The sequence below is a fragment of the Corvus brachyrhynchos genome, unplaced genomic scaffold (genome assembly GCF_000691975.1).
Source record: "Corvus brachyrhynchos isolate BGI_N302 unplaced genomic scaffold, ASM69197v1 scaffold23, whole genome shotgun sequence".
Lineage (NCBI taxonomy): Eukaryota > Metazoa > Chordata > Aves > Passeriformes > Corvidae > Corvus > Corvus brachyrhynchos.
The window spans coordinates 163,854-182,002 of NW_008238983.1; the positions used below are offsets into that span (position 1 = coordinate 163,854).

Here is an 18,149-nt window from a genome sequence, read left to right on the forward strand (position 1 = left end):
GCAAAAGCGACTGAATCTCCTCAACTTTGAATTTGTCCAGGTCAGAACTTTTCTGGAATCTGTAAGGTATCACTTGTGCCTCTTTTATATGCCTCCTTTCTCTTACTCATGGCCAGGACAAGTAAGATGTGATGCATATGAAGAACAGATGTCTGGGACATATCCATCCCTCCAGTTTGATGGTTCCTGGGAGCTGTGCTCAGACAGCAGGTTCTAGCTTGTGCTATGTGAAAGTTGCATCAAGAAAAATACTGGCATAGGCTAATAAATCATATTTCAAGGTGACCAAAATATAGCTTCTGGGTCCCCCAAGGATTTGTGTCACTGTTGGCTGTAATGAATGGTCTAAAAGGGAATTTTAGGCAACAAATGTGATGGGAGCATAAAATGATTAAGAGCAATAAAAGCTGGAGGACAAATCACAAAATCAAGAGGGGCTTAATAAAGCTGGATAAATGGGCAATGCAGCAGCAAATGAAAGGCAGTGTTGCAAGAAAATTTACACTAGAGAGAATGATGTTATATCTTTTCATGCATTCTTGAGTTCTGTATTTTGCTCTGAAGAGATCTGGAGTCCTTGACAGTTGGTTTAAAGAACACTGCTACTCAGAGCCTAGGTGTGATGACCAGTGCAGAATAATAGTGGCAGGTCATGCAATCTATGCAGACAAGGCAGAGATGGGTCATAGGAAAAGGAAAGGAAAACATCAGAGACTATAGTGTTTGCCTATGGTCACCTGTAAAACCACATGTAGAGCAGAGGGCTTGGGAATGTCATGCCTAGGGCCGGATGCTGAGCAGCAGGTATGAATTCCCAAGAGTCCAGGCCATTAACTGAAAGAGATACAGCTCCAAGGGGCCATAGCATCATACAGATGGCCAAGGTGGGGGGGAATCAATCACTCTTTGTCTAACTCTGTTAGAAGGAGGGTTGAGATGGATTGCTTAGTCCATATGCTCAATTATTAAATGACTGAAATTAGTAAAATGACTTGCAAGCTCTGTTATTTTTCCCTCTGAACCACTGATTTGCAGCCATAGCTCAGACTAGGGGACTGTTGCTGGATGGTAAGTCCTTTTGTTTTTCCCTAAGAACTGGCAGCTGTGATAAAAAATATCATCAGAAGAACAAACTGAACTGAATAGTGGTAAAAGCTCCATGCACTCAGACCATCCTCGGAGCACAGGGGGACTGGGGACACTGGTGAGGGCATGTAGGACCTTGTCCTGGCCCTCTGACATTTCTGCCCTTACACCAGGGCAGTGGGTAGAGTGTGAGTGCCATGCAGGACTGAGACTGTCACTTGGAGGTGTCTGGTGGTATGGCAAAGCCCAGTCCCTCCACCATGGCAGGCTGAACTCCTTGTCTGTAAACCATGAGCAGGTTTTATGTAGTGCTGCAAATGTTCATGCACACGGCCAGGCTTGCCCTTGAGCAGGAGGCTGAGGACCTGTGTGAGCAGCGTGCTTGTTTCACTGACGGTCTGTGGCACCACACACTTCCTCTGGGCTTGGAGTCTTCTCTCCTCTTCTGCCCCGGACCTGCTGAGCCCTGATGTGTCTGAAAATGGATCCTTTTTATATCTCATCAGCAAAACCAGAGGGTTCTTCAGTTTTGTTTGTGGCAGTGTGATAGATGCAAGTGTTGGTTGTTGGCATAGGGATTTCACAGACTGCAGAAACACTGTCACCTGTTCCATAAAACAGAAAAAAAAGTGCCAGGCTGCCAAGTGCCTGCTAACCACCAGCTGGTAAGTGTCACAACACCAAGCTGTGCAGCTATTGACTGTGATCACAAGTTGAGGCAAACCTGAGGACAATCAGAGAGCCTAACACTGACATGCAGCTTAGGAAGGTGGGTTATGAATTCCCCTGTGGCATGAACACAAGCCCCTAGCAAGAGGGCTGCTGGTCTTTCCCCAGTGGGGGATACACAGCCTGGGAAGCTGTTCCTGGCTGCTGCACAGCCTGTCCTGCAGAGACCACTCCCGGAGGCTTCTGTGGAATCAAAACAGACTGTGAAGCAGCTTGTCCTGGAAAAACTCTTAGTAAATGCATAAGGTTGAAGGCAATATGATGCTGGACTGTACTTTTATGCCCCTCCTCCTCCTGCTCCACCTACAATAGGAGAATTAAACCATCATGTTATCAGGATATGAAGAACAATCTAGAGACTTTTTTGTTACTGTAGACTGTGACTACTGAGAGAGACAGTAATGATCTGAAAATACCAAATCATAGCTCTGTGGAGGGACAAAGTCATCTATCTGCATTGCAGGCTTGTATGGCTGCAAGGGATATATGCCTCACACTTCCCATGGAAAGTTTTCAGCAATGAGTATACTGATGCTGTGGAAGACTGCATGGAAAGGTTACAGAGCCTTAACAGTTGGGGCTTTAAGAAGGAAGAGGCATCTGCTTAAAATACGTAAAACTAATGTTTAGATGGGGAAGTGGTGGAATAGGTGTCCTCCTGTCTATGTTCTGTGGTATCTGTTGGTGGCAGGAGGCAAGAAAGCTCTCAGAGTCTCAACAGCAACTTTGTGTCCTTTACACCACTTCCTTGATCATGATGGCTGCGGTTCTAGTCTAGTGCTTTAAAATCAATATGACATGTGAGGGTGAGTGCTACGGTATGAGTACAAGAATCATTATCAAATAATTATCAGTGCTCCTTCTGTAATGGTGTAAAGCATTTTCAGGTGATAAGCAGAACCCATGGCATTTTACATTTGTGAATGCACAGATTTACATCACGTCAGATGAGCAAACAAGAAGTCAGTAAAAACTTTTTTCCTTGATGGGTGCATGGCTCTCCAGGGATGCATGACTTTGCATGAGTCTATGGAAACAAGGCTCCTGTCTTAAATTGGTACAGCTTAAGACTAGGCAAAGGAGAGACTGAAATGTTTTGTGCACATCTGCCACAGGAACTGAGCATGGCATGCCCGTAGTAAAAGTGTGGTAGTTTGGTGGTTATGTGTGCACATCTATTTTCTGGGCAATTTGAGGTGTAGAGATTCCTTAGCTAGAAATAAACCTGCAAATTCCATTGCAGACTGTTCTGCTTTCAGAGGCCTTTCACCACTCTCCATGAAACTTGTGTTAGTGTAAGTTCCCTAGCTCTTCTCATTTACACAAGCAAACAAGAGAAGATCCAGGTACAAAACTGACTGCAGAGTAAGAATAAATAGATATTTTATCTTAGTCTGTCATGTCTCTGAAGGCATGAGACTCTGTCAGGGCTGTGTAACTGGTTTCCAAGCCTATCAATGCCCCAGCCTTAACGTTTCAAAAAAATCAGGCAAGACTTTCTTTTGACTTCAACATTATTCGATTAGAAAGGTAACTACTCTGGTGGGCTGTACTTGAGCTGATTCACTGCTAAGGGCAATGTCCAAATGAACAGTGATAAAAGAAGAAGACAATCTGCTCGACTCTGCAAACTGAAGCCTTGTCTCCTTGACATGATGCTGATGAACCATTTTGTCTTGATGCTCAAGGCACGTAAAGCTGCAGATAAGCACTAACTGCTGTGTGCAAAGCAGTCAATAAATTGCCATCAGACTTCCCCTTCTGTTTAACTTTTATTAAAAGAGGTGCTAAGGTACTGTACTGTATGCAGTACATCATATTTATTACCAAAATTAACAAATATACAAAACTTATACATGTAATTTTCTTACATCCATTTATTGGTCTATAATACTGCATTTGTTCAAGTAGGTTATCTACAGTATGTAAACATCCCTTGGATTGACCTCACACAGATTAGGAAAGCCCATCTAACCCATGTAGTTACCAAATATAGCTTTTTCTTATTTTAAAATTTATTTGGCTTTCATTGGTAGAATCTAATCTTCACATTTGGCACATGGAAGAGACATCTACAGTGCAAAAGAGGCAGATTTTCTGGTTTTGTTCTGAGCAGTTTAGCAGAGTCATGTTTTTAAAGAGTCAAGAATAAATTTACACAAACTTGATAGGAGATGGATTAGTGTTAACGCCAATGACTCACAGATCAGCCATTAAACTAGAGCAGAAATTCAAAGCCTCTTCCCCTCAGTCACGTGGGAAAAAACCCCAACCTCAGCCTTGTTTCTAAAGGATTAAAAAAGAACTCTGTTAGCAACAGAGGGAGGAGTTTAGTTTACAAGGAGCCCTCTGAGATTCCAGTTTCAATCTTCTGCTTTGCGGATTTTTTTCCCCTCCTGTTAGCAAGCAATTCTTTGCTGTTTTAATGGGGAAAAAAAATAACCAGTGGGGAACAACTCTTCTGTGGTGACAATTTCTCAGTAAATTGGAGATTACAGTTGGAGTTTACAGATCTTTGAACCCTGATGTATAGAGCTCAGTAAGCTGCCGTGTACAAAGGGAAGAGAAAGGAAGAGAGAGAGAGAGCAATGTCATTATATTCCAGGTGTGGAGCTCTCCAATTTTGCTGTAAAAACCAGGAAAAAACTTCCTTCCTTCTGTTTCTCATAGTTTCAAAACTGTGACTTAATTTAACTGAGTAAAGCTGATCCAGAGAGACCTTCATTCGCACCCTTCTTCCCATTCTCATCCAAGCACCGTATTGCTATTTTTTTATGAGGCCTCACCCATGTCCATGGAAGCATCTGATGAGAATGGACCGAACTGGACACCGTTTCACATGGAAAGCCCTCTGCCATTCCTCGTCTGTTACCACAGAGCCCCGCTGCTGTCTGTGGCCCCGTACATCTCGGCCAGCTTCTTGAAGCGCGGCCCCCAGTCCGTCAGGTAGTCGTAGCTCTGGTCTGAGTCTGTCGTCACGGACTGTAAGGAGCTGAGCGACTCTGCCACCGAGCCGTTCCCTTCAAACATGTACGTCTGGAGGGAGTCGAAGGGAGGTGCCCACAGGTCCATGTCAGCTTCGTACAGCTTGGCGAGCACGTAGTTGTGGACGTTGTTGTCCATGACGCACGCCTGAGGCACGTATCGGGAGAGGCTCTCTATTTCAGGGAGCATGTCCTGCCGGTTCTTCACCACCAGCTGGGCCTCCCGTGGGTTCCACATGGCGGCGATGTCAAAGGCCTCCGTGTCCTCCTCCCCGCCACCCTCATCATCATACCTGACGATGTTCTCATGGATGTTCTCCTCCTCGTCGATGATGTATGGCTGTTTCCGCTGGCGCCGCATGGAGAGGATGAGGAGTACCAACACTGTGGGAGCCAAGCAAGACATGGCACTGTCAGCAAGGAGGCAGATCTTGCCAGGGCTTCGGACTTTCCTCTGCCCTACTTTCCCCTGGGTGAGCCCAACTAGCCCCTTGGATTTAAAGAGCTGCGTTGTTCGCAAGGTGAGTGGTGTAGAAATCTCTCTCCCCAGTCAAAATTAGTATCTTGAGGTCCTGCTAATCTGTCCCCTTTCTCACCCCAATTCTTAACTCTTGGTGACACTTAGGACATGTATATCCAATCGTGCTTGCCACTTTTAAGCTAGCCAGCTCAGAGGTCAGTAACAGTTTATCTGCAGCAGCATAGTTCCATGGGGATATTTTGTTTTCTGCTCTGTGGGTGGGTTTTGCAGCCTGCTTTGGGGATGTCTCTTGGACTGGCCACTGCATGTGACAGAGATGGATGGTCCTAAGGCACTACGGTGATATGTCTGCCTACACAGCAAAATGCACAGCTAGTCCCTTAGTCTGTTCCAAGGAACTTTTTGTTTATCTGCAACCCTCTTGCAGTGCTGCAGTGCTGGTGCTCCTTGCCCTCACCGTGCTTACTAGCATGGGGAGAAGTGGTCATAGAGGCACCAGAGCCCTTTGCTGTCGAAAATGTGCCATCACTTGGTGACCGCTTCCAGAGCTAGAACTCAGCAAAGATTTTGGATACTGAAATTTTGAGCTGAGGTATCTAGGCTCCTTTGAAAAGCCAGAACCGAGGTACTTTTAAAGAATTTTTCCTGTATCTTACTACACTGTTCCTTAAACTGGGTCCCCTGAAATTTCAGGAAATGTGTGCTTTGAACTAGTATCTCGCGATCTGAGAGAGTGAACAAGGGAAGTGAAGTTCTTTTGATAGCAACAGCTAACAGGGGACATAGGACGTCTGGGCAAGGAAAGCATGACGTTTAATTGTGGAGACAGAACTCATACAAGACGCTCAGCCCCTTTATTGCAGAACAGGCACTGTTTAAATGCAGTGTCTCAAGGAAAAAGGATGGAGGTGGGGATATTTCTCTCCAAAAGACAAGAAATGGAACTGGGCTTACTGTGGAGCAGGATGAGAAACTAACCTGCCCCCAGCCACAGCTCTCAGTACTTCTCACTGCCATACCCTTGGAGGAAAGCATGGCCATATCAGACACCCTAGCACTTTGGACATCTGGCAGAAATACTTGCAGGCCATAGTTTTCCCCCATTCCTACAGTCCAGAGCCTGAAGCCAGATGCAGCTGACTACACCATCAGGTCCTTGATTTGGCCCTTTAGGTATGCATGTGTCTACATACACACATATACACAGATGTGTGTGTGTGTGTTTGGGTCCTAGACCTCTGGTGGATCAGCAACCCCCTGGCCAGAACCAAAAAGTCTGTCCCTCCCAAGAAGAAGTGAGTGAGGGCTTTACCTAGCAGAACAAAGATGCAGGCGAGGATGGCAATGAGTGCCCCTCTGCTCAGGCTGACAGGGAGGACGTAGGCCTCAGCATTGCAGGACATCACCATGCCCTCCTCGTCGCAGCTGCACACGTGCACCGTCAGCGTGCCCGTGCTGCTCAGCACCGGGCGCCCGTTGTCGCTGATCAGGATGGGCAGGTAAAAGGTGTTCTGCTCATGTTGTCTGAAGCCAGAGCGCCTTGTCAAAATCCATGCTGTATTGTCTAGGGGCAGGAAACAAACAGAGAGAACAGCTTATATGCAGAGCAAATACATTCAGCAGAGAAGGAATGTTAAAAAATCAGCCCTAGACTCACATTCATTTTTCTTCTCTCCTTTTTTTTAAAAAATTAGTTCATCACTAATCATTTCGCCTCTGCTTCCCCTATTCCAGTATCTTCTCAGGCTGTAGCTCCAAACCTGAGAGGCATACACACTGCAGGAGTTGCCTTTACCCCTTCTGATATAAGGTGCCCAGAGCAAACTCCCAGTCTTCAGTTTTAGCTAAGAGAGCATTCAGAAGGCAAGACAGAAATGAGCAGTTGAAGGCAACTTGTCCCTGTTTACTTGTGCTCAACAGTTTTTCTACACCTCAGACACTGCCACTATTTTGGAGATGCTGGCATATAACCCTTGTGGACACTTTATGCTACCCTGTGGTTTTTGATATGTGGCATGTTCATCTGCTCAAGGCAACAAAGAGACAAAAGAAAAAAACCCAGCTTGCTATCCTAAAGCAGCAGCGAGTTGAAAATTTGCAACAAAACATTTTTTCTGTGAAATACATGCAATTTCATTAGTACTTCTGCCACTGAAAAAAGTCAGAATGCTTCGTGTCATCATTGTCAGAATTATTCTGCTTTGATTTGACCATTCGGCTTCATTTAGTATGACTGCCTGTTTTTTATAAGAACTTAAATCAAAAGGAATCAAAATGATGCTGCTGACAAAAATAGTAAAAGAGTGACCTAACAGCCAGTTGCTGTTGGCCATTTCAAGGGAAATTCCTACCTTTGGGGTTTTTTCCTTCATTTTCAACATGTTTTTTTAAATGTCAAAATATACCAGTGGCATTTGAATTCCTGTCTACATCCTCCCTCAAATTCCTCAGAATGTGCACCAAGTTTCCTAATTAGAAAGAAAGCGGATTCAGGAAGTTGTTCTCAATTCTCATCTCACAATGCCAAGGCAAAACTCATTGGAAAGGGGTGTTGATTTTGTCAGTGCTGACTTTTAAGCCTTTTGGCCTCAGAGACTTCAGGAAAGTGCAAGACTGAATGTCTCCAATGTGCTGTGGCTCACCAGGGAATCTAAAGGAACTTGCATGAAAATTGTCCTTTGTTACAAACATGTCTGCAAGGCTTGGGCAAGCAAAGACAAATGGGGAACACAGTTATTTTTTCTCTTTGGCAGACCTACAAGCCCTGATTCTGTGCAGTGATACTGTGGCATTTTTCTGGGAGATGATCTTCATGCAGTTTCTTTTATGACTTAGTTTTATTTCCTGTTCCCTTGGTTAAAAAGAGGTCACACAGTTTGGCCATCTACATCTCCAGGTTGTTACCAATGTATATTTGCTATGCTTGAAAATGCAGGATGCTGATCAGCTGTTCCCATGGGACTGCTGCCTGGAAATGGCAAGAAACCTTCTGATCACAAGTAGGCTGTGAAAAAAGCTAAAATATTAACATAGAAGTGTTCAATTTCCTTGTTATTTCTCTGTCCATTCACTGCTAAAATTTAAATCTTGGGTGATTTTTTTTCAGTGTAGAGACTCAGGTTATACGCAGATAAATTCAGCTGTATTATCTACTGTAGTCTGGACACCAGAAATGATTTGGTGGCTTTTAGAAATGAAATCAGGAGCATCATATACAGCCAACTATGGAATACATGCAAACTCAAGCTAGACCCACTAGACTTGTCTCCTAGACTTAAACTATGCTCCAAGTTACATGCTCTGTGCTGCAAATCTTATGGCATCAGAGAGTACAGGCACACCTAAGTATTGAGATGTCAGGTTCCACAGTTTGTGAGATTAATTTAAATTTATGACATGTTTTTTAAAAGAATCTCAGGGTCTTTTTTCTCGCATGTCAATGACATTTCAAGCTTTTACTCTGAAAGCATAAAATTCTGAAGTGTGCTGCATGTCTGCATGCAAATATATAGTGAAATTGTAGTGTCTTGATAAATCATGTGATCCCAAGAGCTGGAGCTTTGAGGAAAAACTGCCAGGTGCAAGATGAAATCCCAAAGTTGCTTAAAACTGATTATGTGTCAGTGTTTACTGATTTCACCTTTGATATGCCATGCAGCTCTGAGTATGTGCAGTGGGTACAGACAGACATAGGTAGGTCTCTTCCTAGTAACAAGCAATAGGACAAGAGGAAATGGCCTCAAGCTTTGTCAGGGGAGGCTGGGATATTAGGAAAAATTTCTTCACTGACTGGGTGGTCAGGCGTTGGAAAAGCCTATCCAGGGAAGTGGTTGAGTCACCATCCCTGGAGACATTCAAAAGATCTGTAGATGGGGCACTGAGGGCCATGGTTTAGTGGTGGACTTGGCAGTGTCCAATGGACTCAATGATTTTGGAGGTCTTTTCCAACCGAAATGATTCTATGATTCAGGAATGTGTCCCAAAACCCATCAGGGAGCAGTACCCTGTGCCTCCCATGGCTCCTGGGTAAGGGCAGCGCTGTGGACAGGAGCCATTGCCTGCTCAAACCTTTCCCGTCTCTCTCCTGGGGCACATACAAGTGCTTTCTCTCCCTTGGGCTGTTTATCTGCCCCCTCTATGTACTCCCCAGCTATTAATACCATATCTTTTCATCACTGGGCCAGTTTTAGCATGAGGAAAAGCAGCCCCAAGGCAGAAAGTGGCAAAGTGCCTGCATTTATGCTGTGTCAATGAAAACACTTGAGTCATCCTAACTGTAGTAATTTGGTTGTTTTTCTCTTTCCTGGGTGAAGGATTCACTTTCTTTAAACTGATTTACAATAGAAGTCACAAATTCTATTCAGGTGACAGCAAACCTTCATTTCATGTAAAATTGCTCTTTATGGGGGGAAAACAGACTTAATTATTCTGAGCTGGTCATACTTTGCCTGCAAAAGAGGTCATAGGCAGTGAACCTGACAGAAGCTGTGCAAAATCAGCTAGTGAGAGATCTCAAAGGTTTTAATAATTCTTTTTTCAGGCCAAAACTGCGTTTCTATAATCTAATATTGAAAGATAAATACGTATATATACCTTCTGCTGTGATGCACTGAACATGTCATCAAGGTCTTAAATGTTCTTGGTGATTAAATTCTCTTTGTAACTCACAGCACTACATTTTGGGCCTTTTGTTTCATTTTGCTTTGTACTAGGCAGGCATCCAAATCATCCCTAAAGAATTGTTCTACCTGTTACTCTGCAACTGAAATACATTGGTGCCAAAACTTGTTGTGTGACTCATCAAAAGCCAATGTGATTTGAAGTGCTACTGCAGTGCGAAGGACATGATGGAATGTGATGCAGCATGGCAGAAACTGGAATACACAATTTTCTTCCAAATTTGATATCTGCTAAGCCCCAGCCTTCAAGAGAAGAGGGCTATTGAGGACATGAAAGCCCCATTATGTTAAAAAAATAAAAGCAGGCATGATAAGAATGCACAATATTTTTCATCACAGCTTCCAACATAGCACCTTTGGCTTGCAGAGGGCTGGATGGCAGCACTTAGGTTCAACACTGAGCAGAGATGCCGAAGATTGCAGCATGGCTGGTCCCACATTTGTGTGAAAACTGAACTTCCCACAGGCATGCAGGCTGCTGTCTTCTTGTGGTTGTGAGAAAAAGCCACAGAGCACCATCTTCCTGTAGGTTTCTGCCCCACTGGAAGTGATGCACCCCTCTGGAGAGGTCAGGGGAATTAAACACTGTGTAGGTGCCAACCTTGAGATCAGAGCTAATCACTGCTCTTCTCACAAGAAAGGCTTGGTTTCTTTCTGCATGCTCCTGCAGGAGAACTGGGGATGATTAGCCTGAAAATTCTGTTAGACTTTAAAAACTGATTGTAAAAATTATGAAGAGTTAGGAATAATATAAAGAAATATTTCACCAGGAGTGGGAGAAAGAGCACAAGGAAGCAGGCAATCCAGACACCACTGGGCTGGGGAAACAGTCACACCTTTTCTTGAGGATTTTCATCTCACTGCTTACATGTGTGAAGTAGACCACATTTTTAGGGAAGGCAGAAATAGCTAAAAATTTTCCTAGGACAAATTTAATTGCAATGTGGAGAACTTCCAGAGGCTTCCAGTGACAGGCCTGGTGGGGGTATGACCAATCTTGATCCTGCACCCATTAAAAAAGGCTTCTCTCTTCAACAGTTCCTGGTTCCCAAAGATGGAGGGCAGTGATTAAGATTCAACAGATCAGCTCAGTTTAATCTGAAAATGCAGCAATCTTATTTTGTTGTTCATTCTTACAGCAAGCCTCTCTTTTTAACTTTTTCCCAGCATAGTCTCATCTGGACTTAGAAGTGGGGGAAGATGGCTTGCCAATGCCCTACAGCAGACATGGAAGGGATGGGAGACTCCAGCTGAATTCCCTGCTTCATCACATATATCCTTTAAGGGCTTGGGAAGCCATTTGTGCCCAGATCATTGCAGCTACTTAACATGTCTACCTCTCACTGATTTTACTGAACTCAAAGAGAACCCAGCGTGTAAGTAGCTTAATTTCTCCTTGCCCCAGATCCCCAGCTATAGAGGAGAACAATAGGATTCCTCTGTCTGCTGAAGATATGCAAAGAATGGAGTGAAGAAGTTCTCAGAGACTAAAATTACACGGGCCAAAATACTATGTGAAACAGCTCATCAGAATGCAAACTGTGATCTATCTGTTGCTCCATATAAATCAAGGTTTTAATTGTTGCCAAGAAGGTTACACATCTTGCAGTTTCTCTTACTGCTATATTGGACCACCAAGTAATCAGCACAACTGCTAATCTTAACAGCGCCTTCCCAGAGCCTGGGAAGCATTCCTGTCTCGTGTGTCTGGGCACAGGCTGTGACTAGCAAAGTGTGTTCTGTTTCTTGTCTAGCCACCCTGTGACAAACAGTATAGCTACCCCCTCTGTGCCTAAGTTATGTGATTTATATAGTTCTTAGTGGCCCCTAGATGAAAATACAAGCATAAATTACTTTTATTGACATGACTACTGCACTCCAAATTGCTGAGGCAGTAAAAAAGCCCTCAATCATAGAATCATAGAATATGCTGAGTCGCACGGGACCCATCAGGATCATTGAATCCAACTCCTGGCCCTGTACAGGACACCCCAAGAGTCACACCATGTGCCTGAGAGTTTTGCCCAAACGCTTCTTGAACTGAGACAGGTTTGGTGCTGTGACCACTGCCCTGGGGAACCTTTCGAGTGCTCAAACAGCTTCTGGGTGAAAAACCTGTTCATTGTATTCAACCTGAACCTCCCCTGACTCAGTTTCATGCTGTTGTGTCGAGTCCTGTCACTGGTCACCAGAGAGAAGAGGTCGGTACCTGCCACTCTGCTTCCCCTCACAAGGAAATTATAGACTGCAATCAGGTCACCCCTCAGTCTCCTCCAGGCTGAACAGACCAAGTGACCCCAGCTACTCCTCATACGGCTTCCCCTCAAACCTTTCACCATCCTCATGGACACTCTCTAATAGCTTAATGTGCTTCTTATACTATGGTGACCAAAATGTGGACAATTCAAATAGTCAAGGGTTTGATACTTAACATTTTTATTTCAAATTAGTAATTAATAATACCATAGGCTTCTTGTGATGTGATATATATGTATGTATATATATATATATGTGGAAAACTGGTATTTTATAGAGAGTGGGAGGCACAGTCATTCAGTCACTGCTGTCACTATAAATTATTGCAAGTATGGCCTTAGACAGAAAAAGTGCATCTGATGCTGGAATTTTTTGTGAGTTTCTTTTTTTAGAACAATGCCTTGAGGATGAAATGAGCTTGGTTTCCCAAATGCTTGAGCAATAGTTGTGTTATATTTGTTCATTTATTTTGGTAATATATACTAAAAAATAAAAGAGACAATGAGAGAAAGAAGGGGATAAAAATGCAAGAAATTGTGTGGGGACGCTTCAGGGACACTATAGAACAAAATGCTTTTGGGATGAAAGAGCATTAGTGTGTTGTTGAGGAGGGCTCCAGACACTGCAAGTAGCATGTTTTAAGACATGTTTGGCTAATGAAGGCATGGGCTTCTTTATAAGCCTTTGTGTTGCTCTTTCATATGCCTGGAGAGGCCCAGGTAGGGGCTAATGGAAGTAAGTGTGACAAGTAGGCATGTGTGGGAGCAAGGTTAGGCTTGGAGGCTGGCCATGGATGCTGCAGGTGGCCAGTCTTTCTCCCTATTTATTCTAGAATCGCTTGCTGATTTGTGGTACTTTACACACTAAACTCCTACTGGAACCCAGCCCCTCAATACTAACTTTCAAAGCTCTGCACCAGGTCACTCAAGGTCATCTCTCTTTCCTAATGAAGGGTGGTGCAGACCTGATTTTGGACTTGGTCTGCCCATGGAGATCATCTATCAACAGCAGTCATGCAAAGGCCTGCTATGGCAGGACATTCCTGAAGGATCCAAAACCACCAAAGCTTTCCCAAAAGGATCAAATTCCACTGATTACAATGTTCAAATGCCAGTGATTTGCCATGAGTCTTCCCAATGGTGTTTCAGTTTCTACTTAGGTCATCTTACACAGACCTTTTGCTGAACACCAAGTTACCCCCCTAAGGCTCTGCTAGTGCTCCCTACTTCCCTCTTTCTCTAGGGAAATAAGGATGTGCAAGGAGAAGGAAAAAAAGTGCTTGGGGGATAAGACTGGAACAGTACAAAAACCCCTTTTTCTATGCCTGGGAGAAAGCATAAAGAGTACAAAAAAAGAGCAGTGTAATTCCCTTCAGATTTGTCTCCTAGTTCCAGTTATTATCCTACCTTTAAGCATCTCCTTTTGAGCGAATGCAATTTCCACTCTGATAATCCAAGATGCCTGCAGCCTGACCAAAAGACCTGAATTTGCACAAAACACTGGCACATTTCCTTGAAAAAGAAAAAAGGGCCTATTGCTAGAGAATATTTATAGAGATGAAAATATCATGTAATCTTCAAGTGTATTAAGTAATATGTCATTTTATTACTGCCTTTAAGGAGCAGGTGTCACTTGGTATTATTTGAAATGGCAGTCTTATCACCCACTGTAAGTCACAGCTTCTTAAGTCCAACTCAGGCATTAGAAATTAGAGTAGCTAACTGTCTGTGTCCACTCTGATTACCTTGATTGTCCCTTAGAGTAAAATTGGGGTTGTTGGCTGCCTCTGGAGCCAGGCTGTAGTAGAAGTGCTGACCCTCCTGTGGGTCATCTCTGTCGATGGCACTCACTGTCTGGATCAGCTACAGAACACAAGAGAAAAGTAGAAACAGGTGAGAAGCAAAATATTTATAATATAAACAACAATCAAACAGATAACATGTATTTTATATCTGTAAATATAAGCAACTGGAGCATTTGAAAAAAATTGCCTTCCAGATGTACGATCTTCTCTCAAGAAGAGACTCAAAAGTTTGCAGGTGTCACCTATTTTGCTGTGGTCATGCACATCACTTTTAAACAAAGGAGGAGATATTCAGTTTGCTTCAAATAACAGATGCTTTCCTCTCATGTATTCCTATCTTCTGTTGCACATTTCTTTTTTTTCTTTTGGGGGCCCAGGTTTTTCAGAAGATTCATTGTGCATTAAAGAGCTTGTAAGAAAGCCCATACTTAATTTCAGCTTCATTATGCAGGTAGAAAAGGACTTCAGGTTGATTATTTTGCCACTCTTTTAGTTTTAAATCAATAAAATTCCTCCCAAGATGTCAGTGGAGAGAGAAAAGCCAACCATACAGAAGCTCTGCATATGCAATAAATAATACCAAACTAAAGGGACTAAGACAATGCTAAATCCAGAAAGAGATTTGTTACTTCACTTATAGGGGCTTTGTAAAGTAGGTCTAACAGCTTGAAGCACAATGAGCTCTGTCTGAATAAACATTCTGGCACCTTTTTGGACAAGGAACAAATCTTCACCTGGATTTTTTAACTTGAAAGTTATTTTGGGATTCAAAGGCAAATGTCAGACCCATAAAGTCTTATTCACCACCTTAAAACTGATTTCAGAACTTTTAAAAATGTGGCAATAGAATTTAGCGTTCTCTGCTGAAGAAAGTAGTCCAAATTAGCATTCATAATAATAATGAACTCAGAAAGTTTATTACTTAGGACACCCACCCTTCAAAACCAGGAAAAAAGGTCTAGGCAATGATTTCTGTTGCCTATATTGTTAAGAACCTCTGTAAATTGGTGAGATGAAAATATCCTATATATGATAGTTGTAAGGACAGTTACCCCAGGAGTGATCAGCTGTTTCATTCTGCTTCACACAGCTGGGAGAAGCTTCAGCAAACATACAGTAACATTACTTGCATAATTTTTCCTTCACAGATCATGAGAGGTATGTCTGTGTGTTTAAACTCTGCTAGTCAGCTTTGCATTAGGAGGAACCAGTCCCCACCGTGGACCCTGGTGGTGGAGCAAGAGGAGGCTCCCCACAAACGATCAGCAGGAGAGCTTGCAGCAGATCCAAGGGTCTGAGAGGGAGCTCACGTCCATCTCTGGCACTGGTGACCTTGTTCAAGGGCTTTGATGGGGTTTCAGAAGGGAGAGAAGCAAAGAGTTTTTGCTGCTTGCTTGAAGAGTTTAGAGTGGGTGGAACAGGAAATCTTGTGTTGCTTTTGACTCTCTGTCACCTCCAGTTCACAGCAGAACATGTTCTGCTTGGGAACCCTTTGAATCTGATGTAGTAAGTTGTGTCCAGCTCCCATAAGTCCAGTTTTAAGAGCTTAAGGCTCTTAAAACTTTTATTAGTAAGTCTTGTCTGTCATACGTGGCCTGGACTGATTCTGTGGCACTTCTCATAACACTTCTCTCTTTGATGCTGCTACAGGACACACTGGGTGTTCGCCTGCTGGCACATGCCTAAGGGAAGGCTTCATTTCAGCTATGGAATGTATTGTGCAGTGAGCCTAGAATCTACTGTGGGAGAAGAGAAGACGTGGAAGAAACAAGAGGTGCTGTATACGATGCTCCTTCCAGTGTGACATGCTTGCCTTTGGAATGAAGCACAGATGGCGGCTGATGAGAGTTCTGATGAAACGTGTGGGCAGCTGAGCCTCTTTCCAGCACTCACCTTTCCTGGCATGCTGCCTCCATGTAGGACAGCATCCCCTTTCCAACCCCTGGTGTTACAAGCATTTCTCACCTGGCCTGCTTTGGCATTTTCACAAACAAAAGCTTCGTAAAATCTTGCAAACTCTGGTGCGTTATCGTTCACGTCCAGGACTTTCACCGTCACGGAGACGCTGCCCACCTGTGAGGGGTTATCTGGAAGAAGAAGGTATAAAGAAAGGCAATATATGGGAAGGGGAAGATGCTGCTCCTCAATCTTCTCAAGATGTAAAGCAGGTTTTCCACTACTAGCTTGTGTTAGATCACATTTTCCCATCGGGAACTGTGTGGACTTGGGTATTGTGTGACTCAGAGTGAAGCTGCAAATGCTGCTCTCTGTCTAGCCTGGCTTCCCATCTAATCACATATTTTACAAACAAATTCTGTAAAAGACTTCAGCCTGGTTCAGTCCAATGAACTATTCTACAGCAAAAGTTTTAGACAATGCTCCATATTTTTTTTTCATTGCCCTTCAGCTGGGCAATACTGTTTGTTGAGCCTCCCTACTGGTGGCATGAACTGGGAAGGTACTGTTTTAAGGATAGACTTGTTATTTAGAACTTGTTAAAAATGGCAATTCTCCAGTTTAGATATGCTTTTGCTCAGAATTTATGTTCTTTGAACTCAAAAATAGTGTCAAGTCTTTGATGCCTTGTACGGAGAGGTTTAAAATGTAATAACACATGAAATTGTACAGAAAAGCTTTCAGTGAAGCTTAAAACTGCAATGAAAATTTTACATTCTTCATGACATCATTTGTGATGTTTCTGTCCCACTGGTTCATTAGCTTTCTTTGCCAGTAAATCCGTACATCTTTTCACATATCTTGACAAATTCCAAACTAAGTGGCTACAGAATAATTTGTTTTTCTTAGTGCTTTTCTGCCCCAAATCATCTTTCCCCCCCTTATTTAATGATAAAATGAAACTCTAATCAGAAAGAAAAAAAATATTAAGGGGTCAGAAGAAGTGCAAAAGTCCAGAAAATTCTTTAAAATTAGTATTCTCATCTTCTTTTTAGCTTTAGCACTTTATACATTTATCTCCAAATATATCTCCCTTTATAGTAAGAAATGATATATTCATATAAACAACAGAGAGTTTTCACAAACTCTGGAATTTTCTTAAATGTTCAATGTACTGTATTCCATAACGTGTCACATTGTGGCATTGAGATAATGCTCAAACTATGTTGTTCCTCCCTAATTTGTAATATAATCCTTCAGCTTCCCACATATGCATACACACGTCTTGCTAACACACCTATCGCTCTGGCAGATGAATACCTGCATTTACACTCTTAGTAATATTGATCTAACCTTTAGCATTATGGGCCTTATTCAGGAGGAGTGCACAGCTATGACCTTTTTGAAACTATTCACTAAATTAAAATATTGTGCTGCCCATGTTCGGAGCAAAACTGACGGAGGATTGGTGGAAAGGGAGCCAAAGGAAGACATGCTTTCCTATTGCTCTCACCTTCAAGTGCTGCTACAGAGGCAGCTTTTACAGGTTCGTGGAATTGCAGTAGCTATTGGCGGCTGAAAATAACAGTGGTGTCAAAATAGATGGGGGTGAAATCCCACAGTCTCACGAACCCCTCTCACTACTTAGGGCACAGAAAGGCATCATGTGGAATGGCCTGCAAATATGTGGCAGAGTCACTCCACCTCTTGTGACATATTTCCCCTGCTTTCAAGCTGGCAGATTGCATTCTGGGCAAGCTTGTTGCAACTTTGTTCCTCTTAGAGTGCCCCATATCTCTGGCGCAGCCTGGATGTGCAGGAAGCTCTCTGAGACATGAGGAATGACTCAGCTATTGGCACCAAGCTGCCAAAAAGCTGCTGCCCCTCACAAGATGAACAGAGATCCTGAGCAAAAGCTATGTGAACCAAAGAGATTTCAGGTGAGGACAAGGTGAACCTTTTATTTGCTTATATATCCCAAGCTCCTGTATGAAGCTCACGTCTGTGAGTATTTCAAGCTTAGATAAATTTTTCATATTGACCCGATGAAATGAGCATCTTCTTGTTCTCATAGCCTTGAAAAATACCCGGCACAGATGAATCCTGAGCTGAGTTTTAGCTCATTGTAAAACCCAAAAGCATAACGAGTTCAGCATACTCGAAGATCCCAAAGCACTCTGGCCCAAATTATTCATGTAGCAAGCAGATGGCGATGTCATTTACTTGCTGCTGAA

General features: G+C 43.1%; 1 protein-coding gene across 1 annotated transcript in view; it reads right to left on the minus strand.

The window, feature by feature from the left end:
• Nucleotides 1–3,568: 3,568 nt before the first annotated feature.
• The window catches only part of CDH20 (cadherin 20), a 111,641-nt gene continuing 97,060 nt past the window's right edge, over nt 3,569–18,149 (minus strand). The window contains exons 10-13 of the mRNA XM_008637175.2: nt 15,985–16,106; nt 13,960–14,077; nt 6,593–6,844; nt 3,569–5,183 (exon numbers count right to left, since the gene is read on the minus strand). Of these exons, the coding sequence (XP_008635397.1) occupies nt 4,684–5,183; nt 6,593–6,844; nt 13,960–14,077; nt 15,985–16,106 (992 nt within the window). The 3' untranslated portion in view covers nt 3,569–4,683. The remainder of the gene's footprint in view (nt 5,184–6,592; nt 6,845–13,959; nt 14,078–15,984; nt 16,107–18,149) is intronic.